This window comes from Melozone crissalis, unplaced genomic scaffold (genome assembly GCF_028551555.1).
Source record: "Melozone crissalis strain CALT ecotype California unplaced genomic scaffold, PUWL_Pcris_2 ptg000006l_1, whole genome shotgun sequence".
Classification (NCBI taxonomy): Eukaryota; Metazoa; Chordata; class Aves; order Passeriformes; family Passerellidae; genus Melozone; species Melozone crissalis.
Genome location: NW_026535784.1, coordinates 14,064,087 through 14,086,094, shown reverse-complemented (window position 1 = coordinate 14,086,094; position 22,008 = coordinate 14,064,087). Strand labels below are relative to the sequence as shown.

General features: G+C 39.4%; 1 protein-coding gene across 1 annotated transcript in view; it reads left to right on the top strand.

The window, feature by feature from the left end:
• POLN (DNA polymerase nu) overlaps positions 1–8,318 on the top strand; it is an 89,916-nt gene extending 81,598 nt beyond the window's left edge. The window contains exons 24-25 of the mRNA XM_054291270.1: positions 5,336–5,397; positions 8,250–8,318. Coding sequence (XP_054147245.1) covers positions 5,336–5,397; positions 8,250–8,318 — 131 coding nt within the window. The remainder of the gene's footprint in view (positions 1–5,335; positions 5,398–8,249) is intronic.
• Positions 8,319–22,008: the final 13,690 nt, after the last annotated feature.

Genomic DNA, 22,008 nt, shown 5'->3' with positions numbered 1-22,008 from the left:
TCTTTTGCTTCTTAGACTCTCTTGAATGGCAGCTGAAAATTGCCCCAAGGAATTGTAGTATTGGCACTTTCTTTAGTCTTGCATAGGACTTCATATGCTCTAATAAGAATTCCCAGGACTTTACAATATACAGAAATCCCATTTATAGTGCATCTAATAATGCACAAATGATTTGGAATCTTTTGAATCTAATAAACAAGAGGACAAGCAAACAAGCAAAGAAGTGTTCTTTTTTTTCTGATCTACTTCTGCACAAAGTACTGCATGAGATGGGTCATCTCAAGGTCTCATCTGTACTTTGGAAGAATACCTTCTTCAAAAAGAATCCATTGCCCACAGTTTTATAGTGCACATATGGCTTGCTCTGAATGGACAAGGCAGAACATCATTTATTTATAATAAGGTTTTGACTGCCCAAGCTTTGACATACTTTGAAATACAATGAAGCACATAGTACTCTGAATGTTGCAATTTTCATCAATGATGTGGAATATTGTTTCCTTCAATTCTCTGTTTAGGGCAAGAACATGACAGCAAAAGAGCTTTTTAAAATCCTAATTTCCTATTAGAGGGTGCTTGGGAAGTTCAAATCAAAACATTTGGCAGAAATTCGTTTTGCTTGGGCAGAAGACTCTCAGCTTTACCATCAATAATCTGCCTGGTTTCTGGCCAGCTTGCCTGTCTGGCTTCCTCACATCTTGAGCTCTCCAGCAGCCCAGGAAGCAGAAAGGCAGATGATACTATGGGAATGCCAAAAACTGGGTTCTTGGATCTGAGAAGGCTCAGTGCCTCTGAGTCCTGAAGTCTGTGTAATCAGGTAGTCAGTCTGTCCCCAATTCAGACTCTGGAAGAGTATTTAGGAATGGCAGAACTCAATTTTTCATTTTGTGAGACTGTTTCTGACACTGGTGCTCCATGCTGTGTTTGAACTGCCTCTTTGGCTTTGGATTATGCTGAATGCATTACAGCTAAAAGGGGGAACACGCTTTGTGGGGAAGAAAAGTCAATTTTTTAATTTTTTTTTTTACGGTCAAGGGATACCCGTAGTTACAACTGTAGAATCTGGCTTCTGATGTGTGTTCCATAAATAGCTGGTGAGTTTGAAAGGTGAACTTTGCCAGTGGCAATTACTGTGGACTCTTCTATGCCTTTCTCTCTGCTTGATTGTATCCATTAGTGATAATTAAATGAAAGATACTTGGTACTTGAAATAACATCTTTTTATGGAAATACATGTATTCCAGTGCTTTGTGTTCAATATCACAGTGCATTAGAGTAATTTTAAAGGGCGTTTTTTTTAGAATTCATTTATAATTATACAGTATTGATAGAAATAAAGAATTTCTGCATCTGTTTGTATTTTTGATACATGCACAATGTAGAGCTTGAAACAATTTTTCTAATACTTTACTAGGTATAAAATATTTCAGCTGAAGTCCTTACCTTAAATTTAAGAACAGTGAAATGACCAGTCAAAAAAAAAAAAAAAAAAAAAAACCAAAAAAAAAAAAAACCCAAATAACAAAACACAACCAAAAAGAAAAACCAAACCAACAATCAATATAAATTAAACCTATTTATGTTGATATTAAGATCACTTGCTACCCAAAGAATGGTATCTTATACTTTTTTTTAACATCTGCCCAGTGCACATTTTTGGCTTGCATACAGATTACATGAAATTTCACTTTATTCTGCTGCAATTTTATGCTTACTTGATACTGAGACAACTGCATTAAAATGTGCACATGTTCAAAAGGGAACTGCAGGAACAGAAGAACAAAAGAATGAACTGGTCATCACAAGTTAGTGACATTTTCTGTCCTCTGAGGTGCCGTTTTCTGGCTTGGAAAACACTGGTGCGTAAACTAAAGATGCCTCTAGATAGCTTTCAATTTGCAAAAATTCCTGTTCCATAGATCATATGTCTGGCCAGCTTTGACATGTTTCTAGAGTCATAATTTCATAGGTGAGTGCGCTTGAAAAATGTCTTCAGTTTGATAGGGACAAATAAGCTTTTGTTCCACAGCAAGCATGCGTGTCTTATCTTTGTTCCTATTCACAGCACTTTCAATAAGCATATTTATTCTGGTCAGTATCAAGAAAATCTAATGTATGGTAAAGCATGTTAAAATTTCAGTTCCTCTAAAATCTTTTAACTTTGCTGTCACCATTTTTTTATGCACAATATTTTAGCGTGTCTACTTAGCTTACAAAGCATTTTAAGATGAGTATAATCAACAGCTTTCCTAATTGCTGACTATGGGTTTTGAGAGATAACTTGCAAAGATTGGGAGAACAGCATTTTACAAATGCCTTTGCAGTACATGGCTGGCTGTAAAGGAACACTTTAATAATTTATGTGCCCTAGATATACTAGATTCTTGACTGAACAGAAATAATCATTATCCCCAAAGTCTCCAGTCTAAATCTTAGAAATGAAACAAAAATTAAGAGTGGTAGAGACAGATTTATTTAGACACTGTGGTTCTGTTTTTTAGTGACTACACTCTAAAATGTATACAAGATAAAGAAGATATAGTTGTACATGTTTGATTATTTATTGTGAGCCTTGAGAAAGAGGGAAATTTTCAAGGAGATTTGAGAAAACAGTGGAAGAATCAGATATTATGTACATAGGACTAAAGGGAACCTTTCCTGTGATTACATACCCCCATGCCATATGGTCTCTTTTATAAATTATCATCTTCATATGAAAAATTGCTCCCACTAAGGACTATTCCAGAATTTTGTCTCTCCAAAACCTAGAACTTTAAATTTCCAGCCTAAATGTATTCAGCCACTATACTTATTTATTTTTGTGCAAAGACTGTAATGTATTTAAATTCTTCCTTCTTCACTGTTTACAGTCTTAGCAGACCACTGAACAGGAATGGCAATCCAGCTCTTGCTTTTTCTTGATATTTGCAAGGGAGTGATTTCAAAAGGCTGAAATGCAGACACAACAACTTCAGATTGCTTGAAATGAATGGCTTTACTAAACTCTGGGTAGAGAAAAGTCAGTGTGACATGAGAAAGAGAACAGGGAGGTGAACTGACAGAAAAAAAGGAAAGAAGAAAATGAAGCAAACCCATGGAGAGGTTTTTAATGGTTGTCAAAGTGAATGAAGAACCATTGGGTTTGTTCACTGATGTGGCCACTTTAATCTGTGCATTTTAAAATTAAGAGTATTTAAGAATGCAGCAGAACTCTGGTTGTGCCAGATGCCTTAGAGCAATAAGTGTGTGAACCAAGAGAGAAAGCTGTTGCAGTTATTGCTGCCATCATGGATCCCCTTTTGGGGATAACAGCTAAATGGGACATAACTAGTCCAATTCAGAGGTCTAGAGAACCTGGGGGGAGCAGATCTAACAGTGCACAGGAGGCAGCAGCCTTTGTCATATCCCTCACTAATTTCAGCCCAGGAAGAGATGCTGCTGACTCATGCTCCATCTTTTACTGTCTGTTGGAACTCGTTTTGTCAAGAAGACCTGTTCCCCTCCTTCCTCTCCTGCTGCTGTTTATTTATCTAAAAACACAAGAAATGGTAAGCTGCTCAGAGTTGAGTGTGCCCTTCATAAGTGTCTGGTGGAACACACAGAGCTGAGTGATTCTGCGTGAAAAGTGCAGAATTCAGGTGTTATCCTCTCAAAAGTTTTGTGTAGTCATAGCTTGGAAAAAATGTTTATCCAGGACTGACTGGCAACACACTGAGCCTTCTGAAGGCATCCCACCTGGCTGGGGTGCCCCAGCATCTGCTGCAGTGCTGACCTCCTGGAGCTGACAGCTTGTTGAAATTCAGAGTGGGCTTCTCAAGACAGAGGCAGTCCAACACTCCTCTATTAATAGCCATGTTGACTTGGACTGGATTACAAATGAGTAATTATTTAGGCCAGCACTTCTCCTTTCACAATCTGTGGATTGCACTGTTTGTTTCTGCTTTTGAAAAAATGTTGTTCTGCCCCACAGTGGACCATGAAGTACCCCAAATCTGACATGAAGCAAGTGTACAGGTGTAACTGTACGTAGATGTGTCAACAAATGTCTTGGCTTCCTCAGCTCTGGCACTTGATCTGCTGATACTTTGAGTTACTGTTTGGACTTCATGAAAAGCTTATGACAGCTCGTTAGCACAGAAATCTGAGTGAGCCAGCACGGTCTGATCACTGTTCAAGCAGAAGCTGGTTATCCTCATCATTATTATCAGGCCAGCCTCAGTGTCAGTGACAAGACATGAAACATTACAGACTGCTCTTCATTGCTGGCATCATTAGAAAGGTTTTGGCAGCAGCCAGAGCAACAACATCCACAGCTTCTTAGAGTTCTTGTCACTCCTTTGCCTCTAACCTCAGCTGCCAAAGAGCTGCGATGTGCAGTGAGGGATAACTTCAAAGGAAGCTGCTCAGTAATCGTGTGGGTTTGCTCTGGCAGCTCAAATCACAGCCCCTGCTCCTTCTCAGGCCTCTGAGACACAAGACTACATCCATTATTTATTCCCCCATCCTGTCAGAGCAGGGCAGGTTCTGGGGCCACCTGGTATTCCTGCTTCACTTTCACTAGCCAAAAGTACCTTCCATTTTAAAAGCTGTTGATCCTCTCCTTGATTTTTATTAGAACAGCATGTGTTGAAGCAGCAATCTTTGTCAAGCAAAACACTAATTAGCAGGACCAGTGATGGTAAATCTGATCCCAGATGATTGTTTTGGAATAATTATAGATGCATTTGCACAGTAATACTGAGCATAGTGTTATGGCATGATGAGTTGTTAAGTTACATGAATTACACTGAAGCTAATTGTTTAGAGTCCTGGTAGCTCCACTACCCCACAGAGATGATTTTTTAAAAAATTTGGCTCTGATCTTTTTACTTTGAAGATTAAAATATTTTTTAAAGTTCAGATTCTTGTGGGCTTTTTTCCTAGCTTCTTTTTTAAAGTGAGTTTTATGGTTGCACAAGAAAGTTAGAAAATTAAAATATATAAAATGTCATCACACAGATAGTTATGAGAAGTGAAGTTGAACACTGAGCATTCACACATGCTCTACATACCTTTATATGAAATGTAGTAGTGCTATACTTCTTTACATATGGGCTAGATAAATTAAATAATTCTGCAAATTTCACCCAAAAATTCAGTTTAGAAAAGGAAATTAAACTGTTCTCAAGAGATAAAATATCACTTTAAAATAATCTGAAAAAGTTGTAAATGATAATTTTTAATGTAGAAATGCAGGTATTAAGTAACAGAATATAAAAAACTATTTTTAATATACATATATATAACAATTCTAACATGGAAAATAAAGCTGTAGGTTTTCAAATTTACCTTACAGCACTGGTAAAAAGAATAATGGAGTCCCTACAGCAAACTACAGCCTTGGAAGTGCCACTGAAGGTAGGGACAGTTTTGAATTTCCATTTCTTTCTCAGGCATGCTTAGCTTTGTACATCATCATCATCATCATCATATTAGGAATCTAGAAACAACTATTTTGCTTTTTACTTCAATTGTTTCGTTTTCATACTTGCAGTAATTGCTTTTTCAAATTACTATAAAGTTCCAAAGGAAAATAACTGAAAGAAAGGATACTCCCTTTTGGGAAGTGAGATTGTTGTAGCAATGCACATAGTAATTTTAAAATCTATTTCATTCATTGCCATGGAACTTCTGTTGGGTGTGGTAGAGTGAGAAATATGTCCCTTTAATATGTGCCTGCCTTTCTAGATGTGCCAGGCATTCATTACTGCTGAAAAAATATTGCAAAAGATCTTTCTCCAGTAATTTTCAGTTAGAAAATGTGTCTATTTAATATTTCTGTGTGGATGCCTAGCACACAAAGCAAACAAAATCACTGGTCATTGCTAAAGGTAGAGAACATAATCTGCCAGACCAGGATCTCTAGAAAGTGAGTAGGTAACTACACAGCTTTCTATGTATTGGACCAAATGGTAATTACATGATAAAATAATTATGTTTTTCTCTCTACAAAACTGGTACCTGTCACTGTAGCCTACTGCTCAGCTTTTGTTGCTTGGTAAAAGGCTAAAGCTCCTGGGAATCCCTAAACTTCAGTGAGCCAAAGCCCAAGGGTTTCCAGTGTGCTGATAAATGGAGTACTTGGTGTTGCCAGGTCATTCACTCAGCAGTAATACCCAACAAGATTCAGGGAGAAACAGCTTTATTCTAATTAGTTCAGAGATGGTTGCATACAGATTTGCACTTATGGAAACAGTTGAAACAGAAAACTACTTGATAATTTTTCTTGTATTTCCTCCTGCAGATCTTCTGTATCTATTGCAGAATTCCAGCCACTCTGTGAGGCTTGCAGTTACAAGACCCTTTATGGGTCCTTAGGGAGCCTATCCTTCCCACAGAAATTGAGAAAGGATAATGAAGGGTATCCAAGATCTAAATTACTCTTTCTGGTTCCCATACTGATTTCCCCCCTCACTGTTCACTTAACCCTTGTAAGATTTTACATTCCTGTTAACTAAATGTTAAAAGTCCAATGAGACTTTTTGGCTACACTGGGATTATAAATGTCTTACACTGATACTCCCAAGCTTTGCAAAATGCACTTCTGTAGGTTGCTTACATTGTACACCTGTGTTTGCCTTTCTTCTTTTGTTACAAATTCCTTGGTAAAAAAAAGAAGCTAGAATGTTTTTCAAGATATATTACATTTAAATATTTTTAATTACTGTATTAGATACCTGGCATTCATGCTTCTATAAGGTTCTTAAAAATAATCAAGTATGGTATTACTGGTGGCATATAAAGTGAATAGCAATCATAGTCCTTTCTGGATAGGAAAAGTTTAAGGAGACTTTTTGGTGCCTTTTTCAGAGGTAAAATTTTCATACTTTCTCTGAGGAAGTCATGGTCATGAAATAAATATAAGTACTGTAATAGGTTTCTAGGAAAGACAAATGTTTACATGGTTACTGAGAGTGTTCCTGGTTGCAGGGGTAGAATATCATTTTAGTGTTACATTTTTCAGACTAACCATTAACTGGCAGAAGGTTTCAATGTCCTATGGACAAATGGGACATATCTTGTTATTCACCTCTGTCTAAGGTGTTTTACTGTCACACATTGGCAAATCCTTCTCAATGCATTAAACAGATGGATTCAAGATGTCATTCCCATGAAAACGGTAATTCTCCTTTAAACACCAACTATGCTTTAATAGGTGAAAAGAAACACATTCTTAGACAATAAATAGTTATCTGGGGCTTTCAAAGATTAGGACTTTTGGAGATACACATTTCATAACCCTTGTTTGGTCTCCTTTTCCTAAGCAAATTACTGTGGCAGTCCTGACATACTTCTGCTTGTGCATGTAAGACTACATCCATCATGGAGATACTTCAGCTTCCTCTGAAGCCTCAAAGAGAGATCAATGACAGAGGCCAGATAGAAAACATAAAGTTTGATCTCAGAGAAGAAATTGAGAGTGATCTTTAAAAAAAAGTCTGGTTTTTTGTTCATGTTGTTTACCCTTCTATACAGTAGGAAAATGTCTTTCAGGATTAGAGATGTTGAAGATGAAAGGATTTTTGTGAAATGCTCCTGCTCCCCTTCAGCAGACTTACTTCAACTAAATATGTATTATGTGCTCCCTTATATATGAATATTATTTCTTAATACAGAGACAAAATGTCACTAAAGTAGAGCACACATATAGTCTTAATGGGGAGAGATCTCTTTTTCTTCTTTGACGTAAAGGATGTTTTATCTTTGAAGTAGCTTTTTTTTCCCAAAATATAGTCCATGCTAATGAGGCAGCTTTCATGTCAACAAATCTACTGTGTACAACAGCACCAGGCACTGCAAAACAAACGGAAATTAAACCAAAGCAACAATAAAAATACCCCAGAACGTGAAAAATGGGGGGTAAAAAAACCCTAGTATCTTTATGCATTGCTGACAAAGTTGCTGATGATAAACATCAAAATCATCATTTGTAGCTCTTTTAAAAGCATGAGATGAATTTTGCTTTAGTGTATTCATTGCAATTCAGTAACATGTATTTGCAATTTGAAAACTAAAGTTTAGTTTAAATTGTTAAGGTATTTTTATCAGAATTGTAGCAATAATTGAGTATTAATACAAATGAAGAGCATTTCACACTGGATAGACATGGAATCTGGAGCAGTATTACATCCAAAGGAAAAAGCGAAAAGAGTAATTGTGCTATATGTGATGTGTTTATTTGTTTAAATTTTTATTTTTTTCCCTGACAGGTTCCCTTGAAAGTGATTCTCACCACTGGGAAATCATGGGGGTGTATGACAGAATTGCAGGAGATGTAAAGCAGTCATTGGGGATGTTATTCAGTACCCAAACACCTCATTGGCCTGTGCTGATTCCTGGCTGAATCACTAGGCAACAGCGCTGCTGGATCTTTCATAAGCACCTAATACTCTGCATGTGAATTTTTTTACTTCATTTTGTCTGTAGCCCTAGGCAACAGCAGTGAGATAAAACTGGTTTTTACCAGTTCATTGTGTTTCCTTTAGCCAAGGTATCCAGCAGGGAGCTGCTTTTGTTCACTGCTAAATTACTACATGTAAGAAATGAAACAAGACAGTATTAACCCTTTGGGAGCATCACAAATATATTTGAGTTACACAGATGTTTAGACTTTAATGTTAAATATTTTGGGAAGTGTTTGTGTAGAAATACTTATAAACTGGCAGTATTTGGACTGTGTCAGATGCTTGACTGTTGTGTTCAGCTTATTTTGTGTTTTGTGAGTAGAATGTACTGCTTGCTGTTCATCACATATTAACTGTCCCATTCCTCAGACTTAGAAAAAGAGTTAATGAACTTAATTTTGTCTAGAATTTTGGAGCAAAACAGATAAACAAAATAGAAGCTTAAAGGTATTAAAAATAAGTAGATTGTTGTCCATTCAATTAATTTCAAACTGAGTTTGCACTATAGCCTTAGCATACTTTAGACAAAGTATGACAGTTTTGCTAATTTATTATTTTTATTACTGATATAATGACAAATATTGTTTAGATAAATTTTAGGATTCAGCCTTATTCCTTTTTAGGATTCAGGCTTTTACTTCAATATTTGGATTTCTTATAAATAATTTGTTTTTCTGTAGAGTTTGTTCTTCAAATGAGATTTGTTTCATAACATTACTGTTTTACAAATTCTGTCTCTGTGCTTGTGGTATATAAAATTGTCCTTGAAGTCTACTGATTATTCAGAAGTTAAAGTCAACCACAAAACTTTTAAGAGTTCTTCAGTATATTTCAGCATTAGACTTCAAATTATCACAGTAATACAATTTAAATTCTAGAACTGTATGATTGTAAAGACTTTGCAGCATTTTTAATTTGTATAATTAATTAATTTTACTTTGCACTTAGAGCCATTAAACTATTAAACATTGTTTTCTTATGTTGCTTATTAATCATACATAACCTGTCAGCTGATGTGAGTCAGTAGTTTCTAAAAATTGATTCTTATAAAACTGGCATTGATCATGTAAGCAAAGTCAGAACCTGCTGCACATTAACTAGGGCCAGATTTTGGCAGGGGAATCCTGCCTGCATGGCTGTGACACCATGCCAGGTGCTGGGAGCAGGGGCCCTGATCCCACCTCTCCAGCAGAGAGGAGGTTGCACAAGTTTCCTTCTGTTTTTTGCTATTTTCGAGCCCTCTGTGTTTGCAGTGGCATTGAATAAGTGTGAAATGTTCTGTCTCATCTCTTTCACTCCTCTTGAAGATCTGCTGGTTTTGGGAGGCCTCTACTAACTAAGCCCTGTTTCTGTAACACTATATTGCTAACCTTCCTACCATATGGAGCAAATAATAATTTTTGGTAAATTTCCCAGCTGATTTTCACCTTGTGCATTTTTCTTAGGATGCATACTTTACAATTAGATGGATGGTGCATTTTTTCAAACCCCTTCAACCTAACAAAACCCAAAAACACACTTAAGAACAAAAAGAACCTCAATCCACTTGTGTGAATTGACATCTGTTCAAATCTGCAGCTACAGAACTGCAGAGGTCACCATACAAATTTTCAAACACAGCCCTTCACAAATGACTGTCAGTCACAGTTCCCCAGACATGTGCACTTTGTGTAGGTTGTCATACAAGAGGCAAAGTTAATATTTTATTCTCCTTGTATCACAGTTTCTTCAGGGTTTTAAATTCTCAAAGAATCAGCTAATAGAAGGAAGAAGACCAAGCAGTAAAGCACCAATTTATCACAAGTGTCCAAGGGCTCATTCTGTGTGCACTGCTGTGAGGGCAAAAGGCAAACTGGCATAATTTTGGAGGATTGTTGCTTACCGAGTCTTGGGGCTTGGTGAAGTTTGTGTCCCCCCAGCTTGCAGGATACATACCACGAACTTGGGATATCAGTGCTCCAAATTCCCCAGTAGAGAAACTGAGAAGATTTCTCCATTTGAGAAAGAGTAGTGTTTGCAGTTCATTTCCCAATGAGGTCCTCTGGACAAGGCATCAGTTTTAGCTCACTTGTGTGCTGATCTATGTACAATCATAATAATCTGTGCAATACAGTTTGCCCAAACCTTAGTTGAGGCCTGAATCTAAAGAGCCATTATAGGAAGCAAGGCCAGTCCTGACCACAGATTTCCTCCCAAATAAATATAGGTGAAAATATTCAGTATTTGATGACTGCCTTGAATTCCTTTGGGTGGCACAATAATTTTACACCACAGGACTCAAGACCCTTATTATAATAAATAACCACCTTGTCAGGTTATTTTGGTTCTGCATGAAAGGGACTTTAAAACATGGTTAGGCTTGAGAAGAATAATCATAAGAGCACTTTTACACCCTTAAAGCTCTCAATTTGGTCTCTAAAATGATTCTGTTTTCCTCACAACCTACAAAGAGGCACTGGGAGAGCAAGAAACAAAACCTTCTGTTTGAATTGCAGAACCCTGCAAAAGTACTGATCAATGAGCATGGGAAATCACAAAATAAATGGGCAGGGGGAAATAGCTGGTTATACTTAGTTCCAGTTATCCTTTGTGAGCAGGAATTTCATTAATTGATTCTCTGAACACAGTAATAACACCCTTTTAAACTGATTTGTGTCTGGGTTTTATTTCAGGTCTGTCTTTGATGGCCTGAATCTTCCTTCAGTTTATCTGTAAATCTCTTTGTTTGCCATGTGAAGTAGTGGGGAACGAGCACTATTTGAAAATACTTCAGCTCAGTGTCTGTGGGAAATGAAACAGCTCAGCTATTTGCTGGTGTTTGCATGGGATGCCATGACCAACACTTCCCTGCTTGCAAATCTTGTCATGTCCACATACAACTGTGGGACAGCAGGACTGATCTTCAGTGCTGGTCCAGCTTGATAAAAAACATAGCTCAAACACTGACCTCAGATTTTATGTGAGCAAGACATCTTAAACATGAGGAGGGGGGAAAAGTGTGAGTTTTTGCAAAGCAAGAGTAGATTAAGACATTGAGTCTGCTAGATCACTCAGGACACAGTTTTATTCATGTTAATGATTAAGAAAAAGCCCTTAAAAATAAAATAATTTCATTTTTTGGGGGCCAGCAAAACCTATTCCTCTCATTTCATGTTTAATCTGATTTAAAAAAGGAGGCCAAATAAGGTTGGTTCAAGGTTGTTAAACAAGGTTCAAGGTTGAAACATCTTTTCTTGTTTCACCACTAGAAGACCACACTGGACAAATCCCTGAGTAGCCTCGTTTTGGCCTCATAGCTCACCCTACTTTGAGCAAGAGGTTGGACTGGAGACCTCCTGAGGTCCCATCCCTACTGAGTTATGGTCCTGTGTCATTCCTCAGCTGGACAACAGCAATCGCCTGGGTGGAAGACAAACCAGAAATTCCCTTTAAACATTCTGCTGCACCACATTAAGGATATAGTGCCATTCCAGCAGAAGCCCCAGAAGTGTTTTGGAATTTGCCTTCCCACCTGTGTTGCCTCATTCTGTGCCAGCATTTACTATATTCCCTGGCTCACAGGCTCACTTTTGGCTGGCATACTTCCTTTTGGTATTAGCACGTTGTCAGAAACATTCAGGGAGTGGAAAGGAATAGTTTTTTCTGCCATTCTGCAATGGTTGTAGTAGAGAGTTCTCTGTGTTTAAAATAAGTTTCAATCGTGCCTTGTCTTTGCCTTGCTGGGAAACATCCCCAGCCTAACAATCAACTCATCCCTTCTGGAGACAGCAGCCAGGCTGTTCTCACTGGTCAGCTGGTTCTCTTGAGACATATTTGAAGGGCACTTCTACCACCTGTTTCTGCAAGTCCCTTTTTGTTATCAAGCAAGTTGTTATTATCTGCTCTAAGTCCAGGCAATTTTTTATGCTGTCTGCTCATGTTTTGAATTGTGAAGGTCCAACTTCCAGTCAATGTTTGTACATTTTCTGTGCACTTTTCCATGTCACCTTCTCCATTCAAGGTTAATTGGTTGGACAACTTTTAGCTCCTTTCTTCCTCAGCTTTTGCTTCTTACACTGACAATTTTCCACTGCTAACCTTTCCTCCCACTCCTCATTGATGCTGCAGTTATTTCTAGTACAAATCTCACTATTAGTTGTGCATGAGTTTAAAAAATTGCTTATATTTTTATCTCTAATCTTTGTGCCCTCAGTTGATTCCTCTGCCATTTGGTATGACATTTATGCATTTATAGCATTTTAGAGACTGTTCTCTGGCTAACTATATTTTTACTGTTATTCATTTCATGATCAATTTTTCCAGGCTATCAGAAATTGACTGTAGAAATCCTCTCTGGTTTCCCCTCCCCCTACATTTTTGGCAGCTTGATCTGCTGTGCTCACTGAATTTCTCACAACTAATTATTCAAAAGTGCCGTGCATCAGATTACAATCCCATTTTCCAATTTGTGTGTTAAGCAGAGTACTGTAGTTACAGGCTCCTGAGAATCAACCTCCATCCTCCCCACGAGTGGCTCCTGCCTTTCTCTACAGAATTGTCTGAGACAAAATTAAATATCTCCCTGGGTTACTTGGCCTGTCTGCACTGATCCATTAGTCCACATCCAGCTGAGTCCAGAAATTGGTTAATTGCTGATTTATCCTAAATGTTTTATTGGTATCTGGTTAGGTGAAGAAGACAAGCGTTCTCAGGACTTCTGCCAGACATTTTTTTCCCTCTCTTTTTAACTCTAAGCTATGCCCCAGAGCCTGTTCAGGCTGATGATTGACTCCAAGCTGCATGTGAAAGACACCGATAAGAACTTCATTTCTTCACAATGAATAAATTCTGCAGCAGTTTGAAAGCAGAGCCACCCTACTCTCCTGCCAGCAATCCCCATTTCTGTTTATCTTCCCATCCATTCACTTGAACTGTGATGGTAAATTAAATAAGCTACCCAGGGAGGCTTTCCTTTAAATATAATGAGCTTTTGTAACATATGAGCTGGGAGAAGTCAACATCTTCCCTTGAGGCCTCTGTGGGTCTCAGATGAGGTTAAAAAGTGTTGCAAATGTTGGGCTGTATTCAAGATACTGTGGCTTGTGATACATTTGATTTTTCTTCTGGAGATTATTTGTTTTTAGTCCTTTCACTTCTCATACCTGACCTAAAATTTAACCTTCTCCTGGCATTATCTATATCCTTTAACACCTTCCATTCCCTGGAAATCAGGTTAATAAAAACCTCTTTAATTCATCCCACACCTCCAGTCTGGGTAACCATTTATCATTGCACAACAAACCAAATATTTTTCTGCAAAGAATCATATGTTTCTTTGGGAAGCTCTTGAATCCTGTTTATATTGCTTTTGTACAGTTGAAATCTTGCTTTAAATCCTTCTGGCCAACAGGTTTATAATTCAATAGGATTTTAACACAATGGACTATTAGTATAAGAGGAATATAAAGAAGTGAGGATAAATGCAAAGCATCACACAAAAGCAAAACCAGTTAGCTACCCAAATGTAGGCAACATATTTCCTAAACTGTAGGGAACAGCTAGTTAGGTATCGATTTCAGGAAAGGACATGGGGAGCTGAAGGTGTTTCTAGAAGGATCAGGAGTGGAATAACCAATGCCTCCACTCACTTCAGCACCAGCAAGGTCTCAGTTGAATGCCTTGCCCAATTTTCAGAAGTACATTTCAGAAAATAGATGGAGCAACAGGAATCCATAGGAGACCAACAGGAGTGATCAGAGCTATAGACAATATCACCTGTGAGGAAAGGCTGCAAGAATTTAAGTCAATTAACCTCGAGAAGACTGAGGAGAAATCTGAAAGGATTCATCCAGTATGCGACAGGCTGTCATAAAGGTGGCACTGAACTGCTCCATAGGTCTCCTGGGGATAGAATGAGAGAGGGGCCTAAATTTCAGCAAGGTGTAACTAGGGGAGATGTTAAGCAAGTGTTTAAAAAGAGTGCTAGCTATAATTGAACATTTGGATGGAGTTGAATAGAGCTTTCAGGTATTTATTATTATGCATTTCTAGTGCAGGATTTACAAATACACATCACAATATACTTATACTTCTTTGATCCTTCTTCAGTCCAGGGGCAGAGACTGAGCAGCACATTGGGATCCTTTCCAACCCTTCATCCTTCAGAGAATGCACACACAGCAACAGAAAAGGTGCCATTGGCAAACCAGACCCTGAGTTTCCATCCCAGTGCAAAATGAGGGGCTTCCAGTGCAATGTGTGTTACAGGTTCTGGGCAGACTCTGTACTGTGTAAGAGCAAACAAAGCTCCCTGCCACTCCTCTTGGTGCAGCTGGCCCCTGGGGACAGGAGTAGAAGGAACCAGCTCAGATCCTTCCCAGCCCCAGTTATTCTGTGGGTGTACACCAATGCAGAGGTGAAGCGCTCAGCTTTTCTGCTGGCTCATTCCCAGCCAGAGTCCCACCTGGGCCAGCTCTGCAGCCTGCCTGGATGACAGTGCCAGGTTCTTACTTGCCTCAGAGAAAGAGCCCATAATGGTGTTTTTTAATCACTGGAGTTCTACTGGTGTGGAGAAAACTGGGATTTTCTGATGAAGTCTGTCTCCACTAGTGCAGACAGATTTTTCTTCGTACTGAAAGAAAATAGTTAAATTCTGACCTGCCCTTGATCTTTAAATGATCTTCATCTTTTGATCAAGTAAAAAATAGTAGTGTTCAAACTCTCAAGACTTTGTTGTTTAGCTCTCTCCCCACACATCTTCCAGCTTGCCAGTGTTCATTGCCACTTCCTTATGGATAACATGTTACAGGAACATCTGCATCAATTCCTTATGGATAACATGTTACAGGAACATCTGCATCAATTCCTTATGGATAACATGTTACAGGAACCTCTGCATCAACGTTGCTGAGCAATCTTTATTGGTGCTGGCTGAGGACTGGAGATGGGACTCCTCTCCATAATTCTTAGGGAAGCACCTTCGGCTGTGTGAATTGAAACTTGATACAACTTTTATCTGTATCCTTGTAGGTGAGTTGCTGCTCAGCTGTTGAGGTTTTGACACATTTCCTTACCCAGGGTCATGCCTTTTGTATGTAACATATATGTATATAACATATACATAACTCTATGGTTGTTCAAACACAGCAATTAGGATACAAATTAGGAAACAACATACAAGATCAATAAGTCATAAGACAGAAAACGCTATTCCCAGGTTGATTTGCAGACAGCTCCTTAAGACTGACCAAAGTTTGTATTCATCAGTCCTCCATGAGAAATTACTTTCAATGTTGGGCAACACCTGAATTTTTTAATTAATGAAAAATGTTATTTTCATGTTTAAGGCAGACAGTGTTGACTTCAGAGGTGATTTTCCCCTCTGCTTCAATTTTGAGGAAGACATGCCTCTGCAAGCTCAAATCCCAAAATGGGCATAAAGGTTCATAGCCCCAAATACTCCTTCTGGTGCATTTAGTAGAGCTCATCTCTGTCAGGCATCTACAGGTTGATTTTCTCTGACTGAACACTCTCTTCAGAATTATTGCTGTCAGTTCATTTGGGAGATTGAAAATAGCAAACCCACACATCTGTGACTTACTCAAAGATAAGCATGAGCATTTATCCTTTGAGAGGCTCAGTGCCAGATAGACATGATCAGGAATGTGTTGGCTTTTGTGTAATAAGTGCACCTTACCCTTGAGGTTGGCCAAAAGTGTGTTTGTCTATCCCAGCCCACCCCAGCACCACCTCCATTTCCTGCTCATGTTCCTGGTGTGTCCATCCTTGCCATGCAGGGAGGGGACCTGCTGAGCTGGGCACTTTATCTTTGCTTATCTGGAAGTCCAGCTTGGGCCAAATGAACTTCTGACCCTTCTTTTCATCAGCTGCTAGCATGAGGATTACTCAGCCTGACAGAAGTAGCAGGAGCTGGCAGACTGTTGGTGTCACACAGCATTTTTAGGACTAGGTGTTCACTCAGCACTCCAGAAAGTGCCTGGTCTTAACCTTTCCCTTGTTTGCCAGCCCTCTGAATAACCAAGTAGCCCAAAACCTGTGCCCAGGGAAGTGATTGATTCTGCCCCTCTGGAGTTTAAGTGCCAGCTTCTGGGATTCACTTCCTTGTGACTGATATCCATGGTCCTTTGTTCTAGCACTGAGCAGGCTGTTCCTTCCTTCAAAAGGCAGCCAGAGCAATGGATGTATCTTTAAGTGCATCATGGTTTCTTGCCTCAGGTTCTTTGAAATTTCATCTGAGCCATCGGTCCACCACTACTCTTCCAGACAACTTAGTGCTTACAGGCCAAGGCATTGTCTTCACAGTGTGTGCTGGGATAGATCTCAATTTTTGCTTACAGAGAAATAAGGTTTTCAGATCACTTCCTTTTGGAATGATCAGTGATGCTCTTATTCTCTAAGGCTGTGGCACAGGACTCTGAAAACAGAGCCTCTGGCAGTGCTACCAGTCAGGACACAAGCATATATCCATTACCAAGGCAGGCTATATCAAACATTTTATAGAAGCGTTTTTATCTGTTTTTATCTGTTATTTATTTCTGTTTTCCTTAGACTCTGACATGCCTTGTCTGTAAAGACTGATCTCGAGTCACCTGCACAGAATGCGGCCTTTGACAATCCCCCACAAAAGACTCAGAACCACACATAATTTTCACTTCTTTGTAAACTAAATCAAACCAGCCCCTTTGAAGACCTGGCATTGTAATAATTGGGATGGTTTGTGTGTAGAAGTCATAAATAGGTGAGCAAGATAGACAAAATGTTTAGCATTTATAATTTTAATGTCTAAATTTGGTAGTACTCCCAGAAATAATAATTAAGTAGGAACTAAATGGCTTTCTTTAATTAAAACACTTTGCCAGGAAAACAATGTTATCATTATAGTGCAAGAGTTCTATTGTCATTACATGGCAAGGGTTCCATATTGCCAGAGTTTTGTACCTCCTTGATGTTTCTCACAGGCATCTCCTCCAGGCACTGACTCTTCCTTGTCCTCACAGCAGGCACTGACTCCAGTTCCCCTCAGCCAACCTACCCACTCTTTTATAACACTCTTCTGACTGGCTACAGCTGTGGCCTGTTAACATCAGGCCTGCTCCTAATCTTTAGTAATTGGCTCAGCTGCAACTCTTTAGGGGATAAGATTACATTCTATACTACTTTATTTACCCATACTGTATCCCCCTACAAAACAACACTGATAGGTACCTCACTTCCAGGAACTTTACATCCCAATAAACTGACCAAGGGTTGCTATATTGAATTTCAGCAAATGCCTCCATAGCCGCGGCAGGAACTCACTGTCAGTGCAGTTTGGAAGGCTTAGTGACGGTGGAGCAGCAGAGAGCACAGTGTGAGCTGCAGGAGCACTGGGCAAGGTCCTGTGGGGAGCTCTCTGCTCTGTTACTGCCCTGCCCTAACACATCCCACAGACTCACAGACCCAGAGGAATTCCATTGAAGTCCCACTCCCTGGGTAGTCCTGAAGTGAAGAGGTGGAGAGAGGTAAAGATACCATGGACCATCTCTTGAAAGGCCTGCAATGGGCAGAGGTGACCCCCCCCCTAAGTGTGGGAGCTGCCTGCTGAGGATGCTCTGCAGCTGCAGCCACGCTGGTTCAGAGCATCTTGTTCCGAGCAAGAGGCGCCAGTGAAAGTGCCTTGGACCTGTCAGCTCTGCAGCATGAGAATCACACAATCTTTATTGAACTCATTATCTGTAGAATGAATGTAAAGAGATTTGTGTGACATTCTTTAATTTAGTGAAAAGGGAACAAAGAAACAAGCTTAAACATTGTTCTTTACCTTGACCTGGTGTTTCAGCTGACACAGATTTTCCACAACACCAGCCATGAGAGCAGGCAAGGCTCTCTGGGCAGCCACTGAGTGATGGCAGAATGAGCTCTTCAGCCTCCAGCTCTGTACAGCTCTTAACATCCAGGGAGCAGGAGGCTCTTGCACACCCCTGGTAAAATAACTCTTCAGTTTAAACACAAAACTCTTGAAAATATTTTTCTGAGAATGAGTTTTTGAGTACAGGACACACTTAGATAAATTATTCTATACCTGCATGCTGGAAGTGTATGAAGTTCACAGTTCTTACCCATCTGACACAGCCTTTTGTAGGCCCTGAGCTTCTGTGCTGTTTTCCCTTAAGACTTCTTTACATATGCAAAAAATACTGAAAATCTGTGTGGAAGCTCTGGTGACAAATCCTTTGAGACTCTGACATGACGAAGGAACAAGCCATCTCAATGAATAATTTTGCAGTTTATTAGCATAGTGAAGTGTTTTGATTACTTTTGCTTAAGTGAATGACAAAGGAACCCTTTTATCACATACCCTGCTCATTTCACTATTATTTGTCCTATTGAAAGCTATCTTTTTTTTTTTTTTTAATTAGGTACAGGCATAGCAAATTCTTAGGACCAGAGGTGTTATGACACTGGTATTAATTAAAAGGCTACTAAAGAAATAATAGATAATCATGTGATTAAGCTGTGTGTCTCAGATGTTCAGAGTCTAGGAAAACAAACAATCCCAGAGGGGGAAAGGATATTTATATTTTAGCCTTCATAACTTGCAAGTGCTCAAGGTATCTGTGTGACTTGTTCAGGTTTGCCATGCAAACAGAGCATTCAATAAATCTTAATGACTCAGCACGAGAGTAAGGGAGAAGACAACAACATTTCTTACCTCTCCAGCTGGTAAACTTTCCCAAAGCACTGCTCACAGACTGGCTGGGCTCACTTCAAACATCTGAACACAGGCTGTCTCAAATGATAGTAGATCCTCATGTTTATCCAGCTGAATCATGTCCTTTGTATTTCTCGAGGGCATTGCTGTCCATACCAAAATCTATTGTGTTTCTGTAAGAAGGAGTGTGAAAAAACCAGCATCTGCCTCCTCTAAATGCACAATTTCTGCAAGTCACAGGGAGGGATTTTTGCCAGGCTGCCCAAAACCTCAAATACTGGTTTTAAACACTGCAATAGAGCTGAAGCATGAAGGGGAACTGCAGTTCTCCTCCCCAAGGCCAGGCTGAAGGAGATGGTGTGTGATAATCCTAGGCGTATTAATTGACATTTAGGAGACTAATACTGCAATGATAAAAAGTCCAGATCTAGCATCAGTGAGAAGCACCTCAGCCTTGTGAAAATTTAATAAGCTATCATGGATATGTTCTGCAGTTTAATGTACCCAAGTGCCAGCCATACAAATTTTTCCTGTCTGGGAACGAAACTGGAAAGTTTTCACACTATTGTATTTGTAGAAAATAGCTATCAGGTTGACTTTTTATTTTCTATTTTCCATTCTTTTTCCCTTTTAATTTTTTTTTTATTTGCTCACCCTTTTTTCAGTTCCCCACTTCTCCCAAGACACTGATGTCCCATCTAACATTATCTGAAACAGAATCTGATGAACAGAGCTACTTTTTTTCTTCTGTGCATTAACCCCTGCAAAACTTAATGGGAATGAAGAGAGGGACAGGTCAGTATAATTTTGCCTGTCTTTTGAGTTCCATTCACCACACCTGGCAATGCAAAAGGAGGATCTCCAATTCTCCATTTGGGTTCTTTCTTACAGTGGACTCAGTGAGAGAGAGAGCTGGGTGTATAATAATCATTCTTAAGAGGAAAAAAGGTATCTTCATTACAGAAATATATATATATTTGAGTTTTTATAGGAATTGACATGCATACAGGCTAATAATGATGTTTTAGACATTCTTGCATCAGAGAGCATTTTGAACAGAATGCTAACCTCTGCAATGTGAGGCAGAATCACAGTGTGGTTTTCCCCTGTGGTTAAACTTGAAGTTATTTTAGGTGGTGTTTTTCTGGGTGTGCTGCACTGAAATGGAAGGAAGAGCTGTTCCTCTGCTGTGCCCTTGTGTCTGTGAATATCCACGAGGGGATGTGCCCACAGTGGCAGCTGCACACAGAGCCCTGTTGCCCTGCCCACCCCTGCATTCAGAGGCACAAACTCTCCTGGGCTTGGAGCCTCTCATACACCTGCTGGGATGGAGGGAAAATTCAGCTCTTTGTGCAGGTTTGACATTCTGCATGAGGTCATTGTTTGAGGCACGGGGTTGTTGTCAGGCCAAAGCAACCCAAACCCTACAAACACCTCTTGGATTGCTCAGCTCATCTATCCATGGGGGAAAAAAAAGGTAAATCAGTATATGAAGAGAGCATCCAATCCTAAATTAATTTCCTGGGGTGATCTTCTTGGGTCTCAAGGCTGGACCTCCCCCTTGTAATGACTCTCCAGCAGGTTTGAGACTCTTCATGCTTTAAGAGCAAGAGAAGTTCATCACCATGGGACTGGAGGGTTCTCCACCTTCCACACTTGGCAAAGGCCAAGAGCAGCATTTGTAACCATTTAGTCATCCCTCCCTCCCTCATTCTTTGATGTTTTCACAGTTCCCAGGGTGGGGGAAAGATCCATCCTTCCTACTTGGTGGCTCCTGGTCTGGTACTGAATTCTCTTCCCCTTGATGATCTGCCCAAATATCTTCCTAGTGCACATTACTTGGAGGTTTTTTAATGGTCCACTGACTTCTAGTATTTCTTTCTCTTCCTTAAAGTGCTCTTAAAGAAGTCACAACCTGTAAGACTTAAGCATTTACTTTTTTGTTGTTTACTTTTATGCTTCCACAAAAGAAAAAACACAAAAAATTAATGTTGGAAGCCAATCTCATCATACAGATCAGTCTTTCCTGTTGAGAAACATGGCCTCTTCAGCTGAGAAGGATGTAGGAATTTCTGTTTTTACAAGTAAGCCCAGCAGCTCTAAACCAAAATGGCCTCTAAACAACAGAATTGGAAAACTGATGTTGATTTTTATTGGCTATTATTCAGGGCTGCTGCAAGGCAAAATATGAGTGACAACATAAAACAAATAAAGAGGAGTGAAAGGTAATTCAGTTTGCTGTAGTGTTCCTTTCTTCCATTGCACTTCTCTCTCTGCAGAGAAACGCAAAGCAGCTCTTTATTCTTTTCCTATCCCATCAGTTTTTTCCTGTATAGGTCAAAAAACTGAAGTAATTAGACTCTAATATAATTACTGGTGGTGAGCAAATGATTTTCACACTTCTCTGTGGTAGAGGGAACCACAGTGCAGATAACCAGTGCAGCTGGACCACACTAATGACCACCTGAGTTTTCACAAGTAATTTGTCTTTACCACCGCATCAAACCTTTGATTTTTTAACAACCAGGAATATATTTCCCTGTTAAGTCTTTAATCTTTGGTTACTGACTGCAACCATTTACCTTTAAAGCCCCAATGAATATCTGTGGAAGAAATGATAATTTGTCCTTCGGCTTCCCTGAGTTCTCAGGTGCAATTAAGCTTCTCTACAGAGGCATCATGTTAGGATTTATCTCACCTTAGGTGTTTCTGGAATAGACATTTACTGCTGGGTAGTCTAGACATGCCTTGGACTGGTTATTAATGGAGAGAAATGAGTGCTTTTTGGAGAATGATTCACCTGACCCTGCCTTTCATGTCCAGATGAGAAGATTCATCTTCCTACAACGCTCATTCCTCTTCTGTCATAACAGA